The sequence below is a fragment of the Trachemys scripta genome, chromosome 1, assembly GCF_013100865.1.
Source record: "Trachemys scripta elegans isolate TJP31775 chromosome 1, CAS_Tse_1.0, whole genome shotgun sequence".
Classification (NCBI taxonomy): Eukaryota; Metazoa; Chordata; order Testudines; family Emydidae; genus Trachemys; species Trachemys scripta.
Window position 1 is genome coordinate 97,894,460 of NC_048298.1, and position 13,926 is coordinate 97,908,385.

General features: G+C 41.9%; 1 protein-coding gene across 1 annotated transcript in view; it reads right to left on the bottom strand.

Annotated features, from left to right (window-relative positions):
• STAB2 (stabilin 2) overlaps positions 1-13,926 on the bottom strand; it is a 139,260-nt gene that overhangs the window by 57,866 nt on the left and 67,468 nt on the right. The window contains exons 30-36 of the mRNA XM_034778700.1: positions 13,718-13,832; positions 12,039-12,116; positions 11,734-11,832; positions 11,522-11,629; positions 7,196-7,327; positions 5,386-5,514; positions 1,475-1,531 (exon numbers count right to left, since the gene is read on the bottom strand). Coding sequence (XP_034634591.1) covers positions 1,475-1,531; positions 5,386-5,514; positions 7,196-7,327; positions 11,522-11,629; positions 11,734-11,832; positions 12,039-12,116; positions 13,718-13,832 — 718 coding nt within the window. The remainder of the gene's footprint in view (positions 1-1,474; positions 1,532-5,385; positions 5,515-7,195; positions 7,328-11,521; positions 11,630-11,733; positions 11,833-12,038; positions 12,117-13,717; positions 13,833-13,926) is intronic.

Consider the following 13,926-nt stretch of genomic DNA (forward strand, 5'->3'; position numbering starts at 1 on the left):
ATATATCACAACTATTTTTAGACATTTAAAAACGGTGTCAACTTTGTGTAAACAATATACTCTGTACATCTGTAAATAGTCAGCCTGTGTTGGTAAATATGTTCATAACATATGCTAAGAAAATATTCTCTGATGTAAAAATAAAGTAGGCAAACAGATAATTAGCTAAATAATTTACAGGCAACTTAGCCAAGTGCCACTGTGCAAACCACCTCAATTTAAAACTAGTCACTTTTGTCCAAAATTTGAACTGAAGCTTTTTTGAAATTTGAAAAATATAATTTCTTTAGGTCTTTATTTTTTTTTCTGGCACTTTTCTGAACTTCCTAGTTGTTTCTGAAGAAGGATGTGCCAAAATACTGTGAAAATGGCTGTCTTTACGTTATTCTAGGCCTGAACAGAAGCAGGAAATGCTATAAATCTTGGGAAAGCCCGTTCTTATAAGACAGCCAGCCTAATTTTGTAGTCCCAAATTCAGATAAATATCCAGTCATCTGGGTATTTTTTAGAACTGAAATGCCAAAATTCTTGAGGTTTGTCCATCACTATTTTAGTATGGCTTTGCTAACCAATTATCTGAATAAAGTGGGGGGAAGTTTACAGTAATTGTGTAGACTTTTGTAATCACATTACTGACATAATTATTTGGCCTTAATAATAAATAATAATAATAAGAAAAGGTATACAGCAAAATCTACTCATACTTAATCTAGATTCCTTAAATCCTAAAGATTTAATTTAAATCTTAATCCTAAAGAGCAGTCTGCCCATAAATAAAATCCCAGGATGATATAACTCCTAGTGACTATTTGGCTTCCTGAGGATATTATCTTGCCACTGACCTATCCTCACTGGCCAGAAAATGAAATGTGTATGAAACAGATAACTGGGAGATGAAAAAGAAAAAGAATTCTCATTAAACGTTCAAAACACACTATAACATTAGTCCCTCACCTAGCGCCAGATCATGTGCCCCTTTACTCCACTCTCATGATGCAAATGGGCCCAAAAGCTGCCCTATAAGGCTTTCTTTTGCGTAGAAGATTCCCCAGCTGGCACAGAGCCAGTATAGTGAGCTCTGTTCTATTCCTAGTCTCCTACCCAATGTAGGGATTGGGAGGGACCCTGGCCAGAGCGCTTTGCCTTTTAGCCAGCACTGTTTAGAGCAGTCTTGAGAAGGCTCTAATGTATGCCAGGGCCTGAACTGGCTCAGGGATTGGGGGAGCATAAAGTTATCTTTAAATTACCTTGTTCCCACTCTCCTGGGGCCGAAGGCAAGAATGGCTCAGCTGGACTCAAGGGCTGTTGAGTCTGAATAATTTAAATAAATGTAATAGACCAAATTCACTGAGGTAACTCCATTGAAATTAACGGGTTTCCACATGGGATAAACTTGGCCCATTAATTTCTCTCTGTATTAGAATTGACAATGATACAAACTATGTGCACTTAAGGTTAATTATAAAATACTTACAAATTCTTTAGTTCCAGGAGGGCAGCGTGATCGATACGAACACAGGTTGCACTTTTCCTTGGCAAATACAGAGGGGTACACAGTTAAAGGTTTACACTACCGCATATAGTTTCAACCTATGTTTCTATTCCCAGCCCTTGCGGGAATCAGGAGATATAAAACAGTGAAAGATCATCACTTTGGAAAACTAAGGATTAGGGCTGTCGATTAATCGCAGTTAACTCACACTGTTAACTAAAAAAAAATTAATTGCAATTAAAAAAAATTAATTGTGATTAATTGCAGTTTTAATTGCACTGTTAAACAATAGAATACCAATTTACATTTATTAAATATTTTGGATGTTTTTCTACATTTTCATATAGTATTCTGTGTTGTAATTGAAATCAAAGTGTGTATTTTATTACAAATATTTGCACTGTAAAAATGATAAACAAAAGAAATAGTATTTTTCAATTCACTTCATACAAGTACAGTAGTGCAATCTTTGTCCTGAAGTGCAACTTACAAATGTAGATTTCTTTTGTTACATAACTGCACTCAAAAACAAAACAATGTAAAACTTCAGAGCCTACAAGTCCACTCAGTCCTACTTCTTGTTCAGCCAATCGCTAAGACAAACATGTTTGTTTACATTTGCAGGAGATAATGCTGCTTGCTTCTTATTTACAGTGTCACCAGAAAGTGAGAACAGGCATTCGCATGGCACTGTTGTAGCCGGCATTGCAAGGTATTTACGTGCCAGATATGCTGAACATTCATATGCCCCTTCATGCTTCGGCCACCATTCCAGAGGACATGCTTCCATGCTGATGACACTCATTAAAAAAATGTGTTAATTAAATTTGTGACTGAACTCCTTGGGGGGAGTATTGTATGTTCCTTTTTCTGTTTTACCCGCATTGTGCCATATATTTCATGTTATAGCAGTCTCGGACGATGATCCAGCACATGTTTGTTTTAAGAACACTTTCACTGCCGATTTGACAAAACACAAAGAAGGTACAATGTGAGATTTCTAAAAATAGCTACAGCACTTGGCCCAAGATTTAAGAATCTGAAGTGCCTTCCAAAATCTGAGAGGAACGAGGTGTGGAACATGCTTTCAGAAATCTTAAAAGAGCAACACTTCAATACGGAAACTACAGAACCCAAACCACCGAAAAAGAAAATCAACCTTCTGCTGGTGGCATTTGACTCAGATGATGAAAACAAACATGCGTTGATCCTCACTGCTTTGGACTGTTATTGAGCAGAATCCATCACCAGCATGGACGCACGTTCCCTGGAATGGTGGTTGAAGCATGAAGGGACATATGAATCTTTAGCTCATCTGACACGTAAATATCTTGCAATGCCAGCTACAACAGTGCTATGAGAATGCCTGTTCTCACTTTCAGGTGACATTGTAAACAAGAGTGGGCAGCATTATCTCCTGCAAATGTAAACAAACTTGTTTGAGCGATTGGCTGAACAAGAAGTAGTACTGAGTGGACTTGCAGGCTCTTAATTTTTACATTGTTTTATTTTTGAATGCAGGTTTTTTTTGTACATATTTCTACATTTGGAAGTTCTACTTTCATGATAAAGAGATTGCACTACAGTACTTGTATTAGGTGAATTGAAAAATACTATTTCTTTTGTTTTTATATAATGCAAATACTTGTAATCAAAAATAAATATAAAGTGAGCACTGTACACTTTGTATTCTGTGTTTTGATTGAAATCAATATATTTGAAAATGTACAAAACACCCACAAATATTTAAATAAATGCTATTCTATTATTAACAGTGTGATTAATTGCGATTAATTTTTTTAATCGCTTGACAACCCTACTAAGCATCAAAGATTACCACTGCAGCTGGATTGCCCAGCAATGTAGGGCGTATATCACAGCAGGACTGTAGGGATTTCTCACGAGAAGATTTCTATCAAAGAACTCTCATTGTGGAGAAGTGTAAAGGCTCTACAGGCCCAACAGCCAAAGGAAATCCATCCCAAACAGTTCCTCATAGCAATAACATTAGGGGACAGATCCTCATCCTTGGCTCTGCCCCTGCATCCTACTCAGGTAGCACAAGGGTAATGGTGAGTTGCCTTAGCACAGGGGTGGCCAACCTGAGCCTGAAAAGGAGCCAGAATTTACCAATGTACATTGCCAAAGAGCCACAGTAATACATCAGCAGCCCCCCATCAACTCCCCCCCGGCAGCTCCCAGCACCTCCCTGATCAGCGCCTTCCCCTCCCTCCCCACACCTGCTGATCAGCTGTTTTGTGGGGTGCAGGAGGCTCTGGGGGGGAGGAGAGAGGGCACTGCAGGCTCAGGGGAGGGGGCAGGAAGGGGTGGAGTTGGGGTAGGGCCTGTGGCAGAGCCAGGGGTTGATCAGTGAGCACCCCCTGGCACATTGGAAAATTGGCACCTGTAGCTCCAGCCCCAGAGTCGGTGCCTACACAAGGAGCCACATATTAACTTCTGAGGAGCCATATGTGGATTCGGAGCCACAGGTTGGCCACCCTTGCCTTAGCAGGACAGCTAGGGATTCCCTTCTCACAGGGGAAATCCCTATTGGTGTGGAGTCAGCTATGCACATAAACCCTGCTTCAGCAAAGCACTTAAGCATGTGCTAACTTTAAGACATACTTATGACCACTCCTATTCAGCTATGCACATACTTAAGTACCATTGACTTAAGCATGTCCTTATGTCCCTTTTAAGTGCTTTGCTGAAGCAGGGCCCTAGTTGGGGAAGAGTTTTCTAGAGGGATCCAAGTATCTATACTGAGGAATCCTGGTGTAAGACTGAGCAAATGGAAATGTAGACTTCTAGGAAAATTTGCCTGACAGCAAAACATGCTAGTTTGTGCAATAGTCTCCCCAGGCAAATAACAGAAGCACCAAAGCTTGAGTCACTTAAATTTGAACTGGAAAAAGCACAAATCTTGCATAGTAAAATGCCTTTTCCAAGTCTAATTTCTGTGCCATGCCAGCCTTAAGAACAAGCAAAGTGAACTGTCTATGGGCTGCCCTATTTGCCATTCCAGTAAGGAAACCATTGACTGTTTGAGCATTGGCCTGCTAAACCCAGGGTTGAGAGTTCAATCCTTGAGGGGGCCATTTAGGGATCTGGGGCAAAAATCTGTCTGGGGATTGGTCCAGCTTTGAGCAGGGGGTTGGACTAGATGACCTCCTGAGGTCCCTTCCAACCTTGATATTCTATAATTCTACGACTGCCAGCCCCATGGAAAACCACATCCTGTTCTCCAGAGGAAGGTAGAGCCAGTGCTTAATTTGTGCCAGGGCACCTCTAGGCTTGGGCAGTTCATAGCCCCGGCACCTCTGGGCTTGCTGCATCAATTATGAATGTAAAATATTGCTTGAGCCCTGGCACTTCTTTTATTACAAATTAAGCACTGGTCATTGCAATTTGTCAATTGGTCTGATCTATGTGAAGAACACAATGGGCAGGAATGCCTTTGTTAGCGGTTAAGAATGGGAATGGATGTGTGTAGAAGGAATCTACATCTCAGAATGGAAAAAGGAACTTCTTTCCTGTAAAAAGTTTTGTTCGGAAGGTATTTTCATTAAGCAAAAGTGGACAAAATCCAATCAGTGGTTATTAAAGCGGTGGGTTAACTTGGGCCCATATTGATATACTGAAATCTGGCGGGGACAGTGGGCTTACTGCTATGATGTTGTTATTGTATTCAGGCTGTTAATGTACTGACTGCAGAATCAAAGTAGCTTTTATATGATCTCAAAGCTTCTGCAGGAGTTTGTTGTGGAAAATTCAAACATTTTTGACTGCTCAATACAATGCAGTATGTCCAATGTGCCTTAGTTATATTTTCGTACTAACATCTATGACAAATTTTAAAGCAACAATCTCAAACAAGACATGACATAACTTACGGTTGTAATCACAGTATCATTGATATCACATCTGTTCTTCTGTATTTCCAGAATTTTTCCCAATCCATGGATAACACCTTTGTCAGTTGCAATATTTGTGTAATTTATAGGTGCCTCATTGATGTACAGCTGTAAAGGAAATGCAGTCCGTTAAAATACAGTAGATCAGCTGAACTGCACAGCAGTAGTATTGACTTGACAGAAGAAATAGACTCAGCTGGGGGCTATAACAAAAAATATTGCCCAAGGAGATACCAGACTGAAAGAGTGCTCTGGAGTGGTGATGGAAGAAAGAAGGAACAGCATAATGTCTTCAATTCTTCAAACCATCCCTATTCAACAAACCACCTAAGAACATGATCAGGTTTATGCACATGTTCGTGTCCCATTGATGTACTTAAGTGCTTTGCTGAACTGGAGCCTGTGACAGGGTGTGCGTACCCCGGCCTGGGCCAGAAGGGGTTAACACCACACTATGGGTGGAGGGAGTCCCACCCCTCAGACCGTACTGGGCATGCTCCAAGTGCTATGCCAGTACAAAAGGGAGCAGCCCGGCTCAGTCTGGACTGACCACCGGAGAGGGAGGACCTTTGGTGGATTCTCTAGCTGAGGAACCATCACAGCCCTTGCTTACGGGAGCCGCAGATCCCAAGGACCAGACTGGAGATCTGTGGCCAATGGAGCCCCAGGGAATTATCCATGCTGAGGAGCCTGGAGACCCTGATACCCCATTGACTACAGCTTCAGGAAGCATGGTAGGAAGTGACCCAGGGAGGGGGGGCAAGTGGTATCTTCAACCCATGCAAGGTCTGCGTGTTTTGGTTGGATTCCCTGCTGACCCAGTGGCAGACCACTCTACCACAGATAGGGCCCTGGTTTGGGGCCCGGTGCTGTCGGGTGGGCCTGGGCCCCCCTACCCAGGCTACCATACTCCTGGTGGTGGCCCTTTGGGTATTGGCCTCTAGGCCATAGTGCCCTATATCTGGGGGCTGTTATATTGACTCTGGACACTAGGCCACACTGTCCTGAACACAAGGGCTGCTGTATTGATTCTGGTCACTAGGTCACACAGCCCTGGACCCAAGGACCGCTGCTTTTACTCTGACTCTTGAATCTCAGTGTGGTGAGGTCCGAGACAGTCGGGCAGACAATAACCATGGTGTCCACACACCCACTATCAACCCCGGCAGGAGATGGGGGTGTGCATACACCCCCACAGGGCCATCACATGAAGGATAATACTGTGACTAGAGAATAGGAACAGGAGCAAGGAGGTCTGGGTTGTTTTCCTGGCTTTGCCACAGATTTGGGCAGTTCCTGTCCCTTAGGTTCTTCATGAATAGAAAGGGTGTTGTGAGGGTAAATTCACTAATACTGCAAAATGCTTTGAGCTCCTGGGATGCAAGGGATTATAAAACTACAAATCAATATTACTTCTATTTTTAAAATTAAAAGAGAGTTTCCAGAAAAACTGTTAGAAAAAGGATTAATGATTGCTTTGCAATGCAGGTCTCTAGTCACCAGTTCTGTGAGACCATCATACTGTCTTGTAAAATCAGATGCTAAATATGAACAGCATAATTTAAATCCAGTCAAAGGTCCCTTCCAGTGTGACTTTGAACTAAGCAGGCTTTGTCTAGACTGTCTGGAGACTCAACAGCACATTTGAGTGGAATCTCTTGTAATATTAAGGTGTCAGAAGGCAACGATGAGTCAATAGCTCTTGTTGCCTGCATTTCAATTTAAGATAGAAGTTTCATTCCTGTAGTGAAGAAAACATGTTTCTACATTTAAACACAGATAGCAGCACCTGGCCGTTGTGCAGGAAGAATCCCACTTGATAGGAAAACCCGAGCATGGTCTCCCTGTGCATGCCATTGTGCATGTCGTTCTTCAAGAGCTTTTCCTCCAACACAATGTGGTATCGGATTTGGTCCTCGTCCTGCAAGACATGGGGGATAAACCAGTGATGTGCTGCCAATGTTTTAACAAAGGTGCCCTCACAAGATGTTCAGCTTAGTCGGCAAATGGTTTGAGTGAAATACTTGCCCCATCCCCCAATGAGTTCCATAACATAGCATATTGTTTGCAGTGTTGTTGTAGCTGAGTTGGTCCCAGGATATTAGAGAGACAAAGTGGGTGAGGTAATATCTTAATACTTAATAGGTAAGTTGGTCCATTCAAAGATATTACCTCCTCTACCTCGTCTCTCTAATAACAAAGCACAAACATGTAGACAGGTTATGGGCCCTTATGATGGGGACACCTACTGACTACCAGGGTATAGGAAGAAACTTCCCCATGGACAGATTATTCCATATTGTCTATTATGGAGTTTCTTGTACTTTCTCCTTTGGCATCCGGTATTGGGCACCGGTGGAAGCAAACTACTGTAGTCTGAGCCACTATGACAATTGCTATATTTCTGTGCACCAGGCTGGCCAACAGATTTTGGGGAGATTAGCAAGATTGATTATTGGGCTATATCCCAATCTTAACTAATTCATTTTACATAAAATCCTGCATGTGGAGAAGCTCTCTATAGAATCCTAGAAAGGTAGGGCTGGAAGAGACCTCGAGAAGTCATCAAGTCCAGCCCCCTGTGCTGAGGCAGGACCAAGTAAACCTAGACCAGTGGTTCTCAAACTTTCGCATTGGTGACCCCTTTCACACAGCAAACCTCTGAGTGAGACCCCCCCCCTTATAAATTAAAAATACAATTTTTATGTTTAACACTATTATAAATGCTGGAGGCAAAGCTTGGTTTGAGGGTGGAGGTTGACAGATTGTGACCCCCCCACATAATAACTTTGGGACCCCCTGACGGGTCACGACCCCCGGTTTGAGAACCCCTGACCTAGACCATCCCTGACAGATGTTTGTCCAACCTGTTCTTAAAAGCCTCCAATGATAGGGATTCCACAACCTCCTTTGGAAGCCTATTCCAGTGTGTAACTCTCTTTGTACTTAGAAAGCTTTTCCTATTACTACTTGTCCTACCTTCAGTGAACCTAGAGAACAATTGATTGCCATCCTCTGTATAACAGCCCTTAACATATTTGAAGACTGGGATCAGGTCCCCCCTCAGTCGTCTTTTCTCATGACTAAACATACCCAGTGTTTTTTAACCTTTCCTCGTATGACAGATTTTCTAAACCTTTTATCATTTTTGTTGATCTCCTCTGGACTCTCTCCAAGTTGTCCACATCTTTCCTAAAGTGTGATACCATAATTAGACACAATTCTCCAGCTGAGGCCTCACCAGTGCTGAATAGAGTGCAACAATTACCTCCTCTTACCTACAACATTCCTGCTAGTACACCCCAGAATGATATTAGTCTTTTTTGCAACTGCATCACACTGACTCATATTCCATTTGTGATCCACTATAACTCCCAGATCCATTTTAGCAGTACTGCCACCTAGCCAGTTATTCGCCATTTTGTAGTTGTGCATTTGATTTTTTTTTCTTCCTAAGTGTAGTACTTTGCACTTGTCTTTATTGAATTTCATCTTGTTGAAGTTCAGACCAATTCTCCAATTTTTCAACACTGTTTTGAATTCTATCCTGTCCTCCAAAGTGCTTGTAACCCCTCCCAGCTTGGTATCATCTTCAAGTTTTAGGTCTCTTCCCCACCCTCCCCAGTTTCCTGCTACAGAAGCGAAGACCAGCAGCTTGTTCCTTTCAACCTCAGCTATCTGTTGGCACTGATTTATATCAGTTTACATTTTCAAGGTTATCTCCACCAGGAAAAGGGTTAGATCAATACTTTATAAATGAAAGCTGAGACTTTCCTTCACACAGCTTTCTGCATGTTATTGGTGGATTGAACATTTTTTCATAAAAATGGTCACGTTGTTTTCTGATTTTAAAAATTATAGGTTTGTGTGTGGCTTCAGGTCTTTCCCCATCTTGCTGGAGTTACTTTGTAACTTACATTTTGTATGGTCAGTAATGCTTTGTTTTAGTTAGTTTTAGTGGCCTGTCCTGCTTGCAATGGACTAGTGGGATCAGGGGAATAATTTTCAAGAGCTCTTGGGGCTACATCTACACTGCAAATAAAGATGAGCGGCAGCATGTCTCATAGCCCAGGTCCACTGACTCAAGGTCATGCTATGGGGCTAAAAATAGCAATGTAAAAGTCTGGCTCTGAAACCCAGTGAGGGGGAAGGATCTCAGAACCTGGGCTCCAGCCTGAGTGGGGAAATCTACAGTGCTATTGTTAGCCCTGTAGTATGAGCCCCACAAGCCCAAGTCAGTTGATTCAGGCTCTGAAATGGTGTTTTTTTTTTTCTTTTCTTTTCAGCATAAACATAGCCTAAGGGACTTAAGAACCTAATTCCCATTTGAAAGTCTTACTTTAGATGTTCCACTTTTAGCAAGCCTATTTTGTTTTTCAGGAAGCCAATCTATTTCCTGCCACCTATCACCAGCAGGCTGAAAAATACCCCTCCTGACCAATGTTCTATTTGGGCCAAATCTTGCTCCCACTGAAATCAAGGATTGGGCCCTGTGACTGCTCCAAACTCCTCCCTCTAAGGTAGAGCTTCTATAAAATGGGAAAAGGTCAGGCAGAGCTAGCCTTCTGACCACTTCCTGTTTCTGCCTTTCAGGGAGCCGCACCTCAGACACAGGCAATCAGTGTCTATGGCCAAGAGGAGATCCACAGAAAAATTGCAGGTACAATATATAGTGGCAGAAAAGCAAGAAATGAAACCTCCATGTGACTGAATAAATAATAGGAAAAAATGAGGGATACATAGAAAACTAAAGCCTGAACTAGTGTGTGCACCTTGCTCTTGGTTTAATTACCTTTTAAAGAAGGACCAAAATTAAAACCATTTTTCCTCTCACCCATCCTTAACCCAAATTTCAAGGTGCAGTTACAGTGGGGGTTCAGCTCCTAAACATCTGTTTCTTCAGTACCAAAGCCTGAATGGCTGGCTTTTGACCCAAACCATCCACAGCATTACCCAACTCTACTTTCTGTTCAATTTAAAAGAAGAAACTTAATAGAGCACCCATTAAGCTCTTTACACTCTGAAAGCTTGATCCTGGAAATACCTGTGTGTGAGTGGACTTAGGCAGGGCAACTCATCTGAACTTAGTTTCATTCATGAGGGTTACAGACTCAGACACTACCAACTTATGTCTGTATAACCATGCCACTCAGGGGTGTGGAAAATCTACACCCCTGAGCAATGAGGTTATACTGACTTAACTCCTGGTATAGACAGCTTTATGTCGACAGGAGGGCTTCTCCTGTTGACATAACTATCGCCTCTTGGGGAGGAGAAGTACCTATGCTGACAGGAGATGCTCTCTTGTCGGTGTAGGTTGTGTCTTCACTAAATGCTAGCGTGGCGCAGCTGCACCCAGTGCAGCTGCAGCACTGTAAGTGCGGACAGGCCCCTAGGCCTGAACTCTGTGAGGCTGAAGGTCTTGATGTTGCTGTCCATGTCTAGCTGCACTGTCCTATAGTTAACTAATATTTTTAAAACCAGGTTCAGTTTTCCAAGTGAAAAGGCAGCTCTCAAGGGATACCCTTTCAAATGCTCATTATGGATTTTTCCAGGAAAGTGATATAGAAACAATAACATTGTATCATGAGAGAACTAAAATAGTATTGGCACAGTTTTTCAGCAGGTTGACGTTCATGAACAAAACAGGCAGTGTTGCCTAGCAGATAGATTACTAGACTGGGGCTCAGGAGATCTAGGTTCTGTTCTTGGCTCTGTTGCTGGCCTGATGGGTGACCTCAGGTAAATCACTTCACTTCTTTGTGTGTCAATTTCCCCATTTGCAAAACAAGCATAATGATATCTCCTTTGTAAAGTGCTTTGAGATCCACTGAGGAAAAGCATTACTAATAACATTATACCTGGTATTTTCAAGAAGAGATGGACAAAACCCAAGAATGATAATTGGAACCTCCCATTATTTGGGGGAAAATAGCTCACAAACCCATCCCCACCTGCCTCTTTTTATTTTAAGCCAACTTGACTGACTTTTTGTAAAACCCAGACCCTGCTGTTTTATTCATTTCTATTTTCACCCATTCTGTGGAGCACTAGCAGTTTTGAAACTGAAATGGTGTGTTCAATTGATAAGACAAGACTTGTGTGTAATACATACCAGAGTGGCAGACTTTTTATTCCTGAGGTAACTTTCAATTGCATCATTATTTGGGGCAAAAACTGTGTAAGTGTTAGCTGCTTCTATTTCATTTGCCAGACTATATTGCTGTTGAGGAAAGACAAAAAAACTTGTAATGATACTCTGCAACCAGCCCAAACACACATAGTCCAGAGAACTAGTTGTATTCTTAAAATAATATGAATACTTGCAATAACATAACCCCTGAAAATGGAGTAATCGGGCATCTGTTCTAAGCGAGCCAGCAGTTTTGGCAATGTGCCACTCACACCTCTGAGTGGTGTTAGAACCTGAAATCAAAGCATACAAACAATGTCAATACATTGACATATACCATGCTTGCAACTGCAAGGACTGGAAATGGAATAAATTGATGTACCATACAATATTTTTCCACAGCTGTTGGCTGTTTTCCCATACAAGTTGTATTGCCTTGCTCAGGAGGCAAAGGAATAAGAGAGCAGGGTGCTAACTTTTTAATTACATGGTCATGTACCTTATCAATAACATGGATGATTCCATTCGTGGCTGCAATATCACCAACTACAATGTTAGCTCCTTCAATAGTGATGTTCTGGAAAGCAAAGGAACAGGGTTTACTTTTACATCACAGTTACACCAGTTTGCTGATTGTACAGCAGACTGCCACCTGTTTAACTATTTACATAGAGCTAGATTGTATCCTTGTCTAACGTGGTCAGGCAAGATGCCTGGGAGGCAGTAAGTATTCCTCCCCCAGCCTAGCCCATGTTAGGGCTCCCCAGATTCTCAGTCCTGGAGCAAAGAGGCTGCACCCCTGATGATTTGCTCTGAAGAAACTGGTTGGGGAGTAGGTGGCATTGTGGCTCTGTCTTCCCTACTAGCGCTGGGTGAAATTTTTCTGATGAATAGTTGACAAAAATGCAGTTTCAGTCACCCTGAAATTATCCATGAATTTGACACAAATAGCTTCAGTCAATCTCAAAATGCCCAGAAAGAGAGGGCGGTGGGGGAGAGGGGGAGTACTGGTGCTGCTACTGTCGGCCCTTGGTAATATTTAACCCAGGGGTTTGGGTAGTTGCCCGTCATGTGGGAGACCCGGGTTTGGATCCCTGCTCCAAAACCAACTTTTATGATTCACCACAAATTCTGAAAAATTTCACATTTGGTTCAATCTAAACCACACTTTTTTCCCAGGGTTGTGGTTTTTTTTTTTTTTTTGGACCTGACACTGAACTGAAAAATCAGTTATTTGCCCAGCTCTGTTCCCTACATGCGGGCCAGCAGAACTGAGTAGCTGCATGGAGGCAGCACGCTGGCTTCTTTAAATAGGTGAAGTAAATTACTTCCTTCCCCCCAAATGTACTTAAGGAGCCCCAGGAGGAATTATGCCTCTGAGGCAGAACCTCCTGATGCTTCTTCTGAGGTGGTGCACCTAGGCACCACGTCTCTTATTACGGCTTGCATGCTAAAAACACCATCTAGCCCTCAGTAATTTTGAGAAGTCTGTGCATTCCCAAAGCTTTACTGACCTAGTGGAACTTCTTCAATATGCTCCCCCAAAGAATACTCCTCCAAGGGACTAAATACTATGGAGTTTGCATATTCCCAAAATTGTGTATAGATTCCTACAATCAATCAGACAACTTCTGAAGGCTAAGTTGAAAGGTGGTCAAGGACACCTGGCTTCAGTTATTTATCTTTAAAAATACTTTCAAATGATTTGGGACCATCAAGCTGTGCATGCAGTCAGCCAATGTAGTTGCATGGTATTACTATTACCCTAATCCTCCCTCCCTACCCCCAGTATTGTTTGTTTGTTACACTTGCTTGATGTGTCTTGTGTTAAATTAGATTGTAAACTCTTCAGGGTATGGATTGTGCTTTCCTATTTGTACCCCCTCACAATGGGGCTCTGATCATTTAGGGTTTCATACTGGTACAATAATACCAATAATAAACAAACATATAAGAACTGATGTGTCTCAGTCTGGCTGTCTAGATAAAGCAGGAGAGAAAATAGTACAGTATTTGTCAGAACCCAACAGTGTGAGAATGTTATAGAGAAATTCCTTTAATGCCTATGTTATAGGCATCTTTAAATGTAAGAGTATGCATGTGTATTAATATTATTATAGCACTACTGATGGACTGAAAGCAAAATGGGATTTCAAGCTAGTTGACAAGTGATCTTACCTCATTTTCATTAGACAGATGCAGGAAATTGTTATGCAGAGATGTTGCCAGCATGTCAGATGATGATAAATTCTGGAGGTCAGCAAGTCTATAAGCTCCCACTAATACATGATACCTAAAAGGAAATTAAGCTGGATTCTAATGTTTGTATTTTCTTACAGCTTGCAGATAAATAAACATGGTGTGTCAGACCACACTTTCTAGGTCAG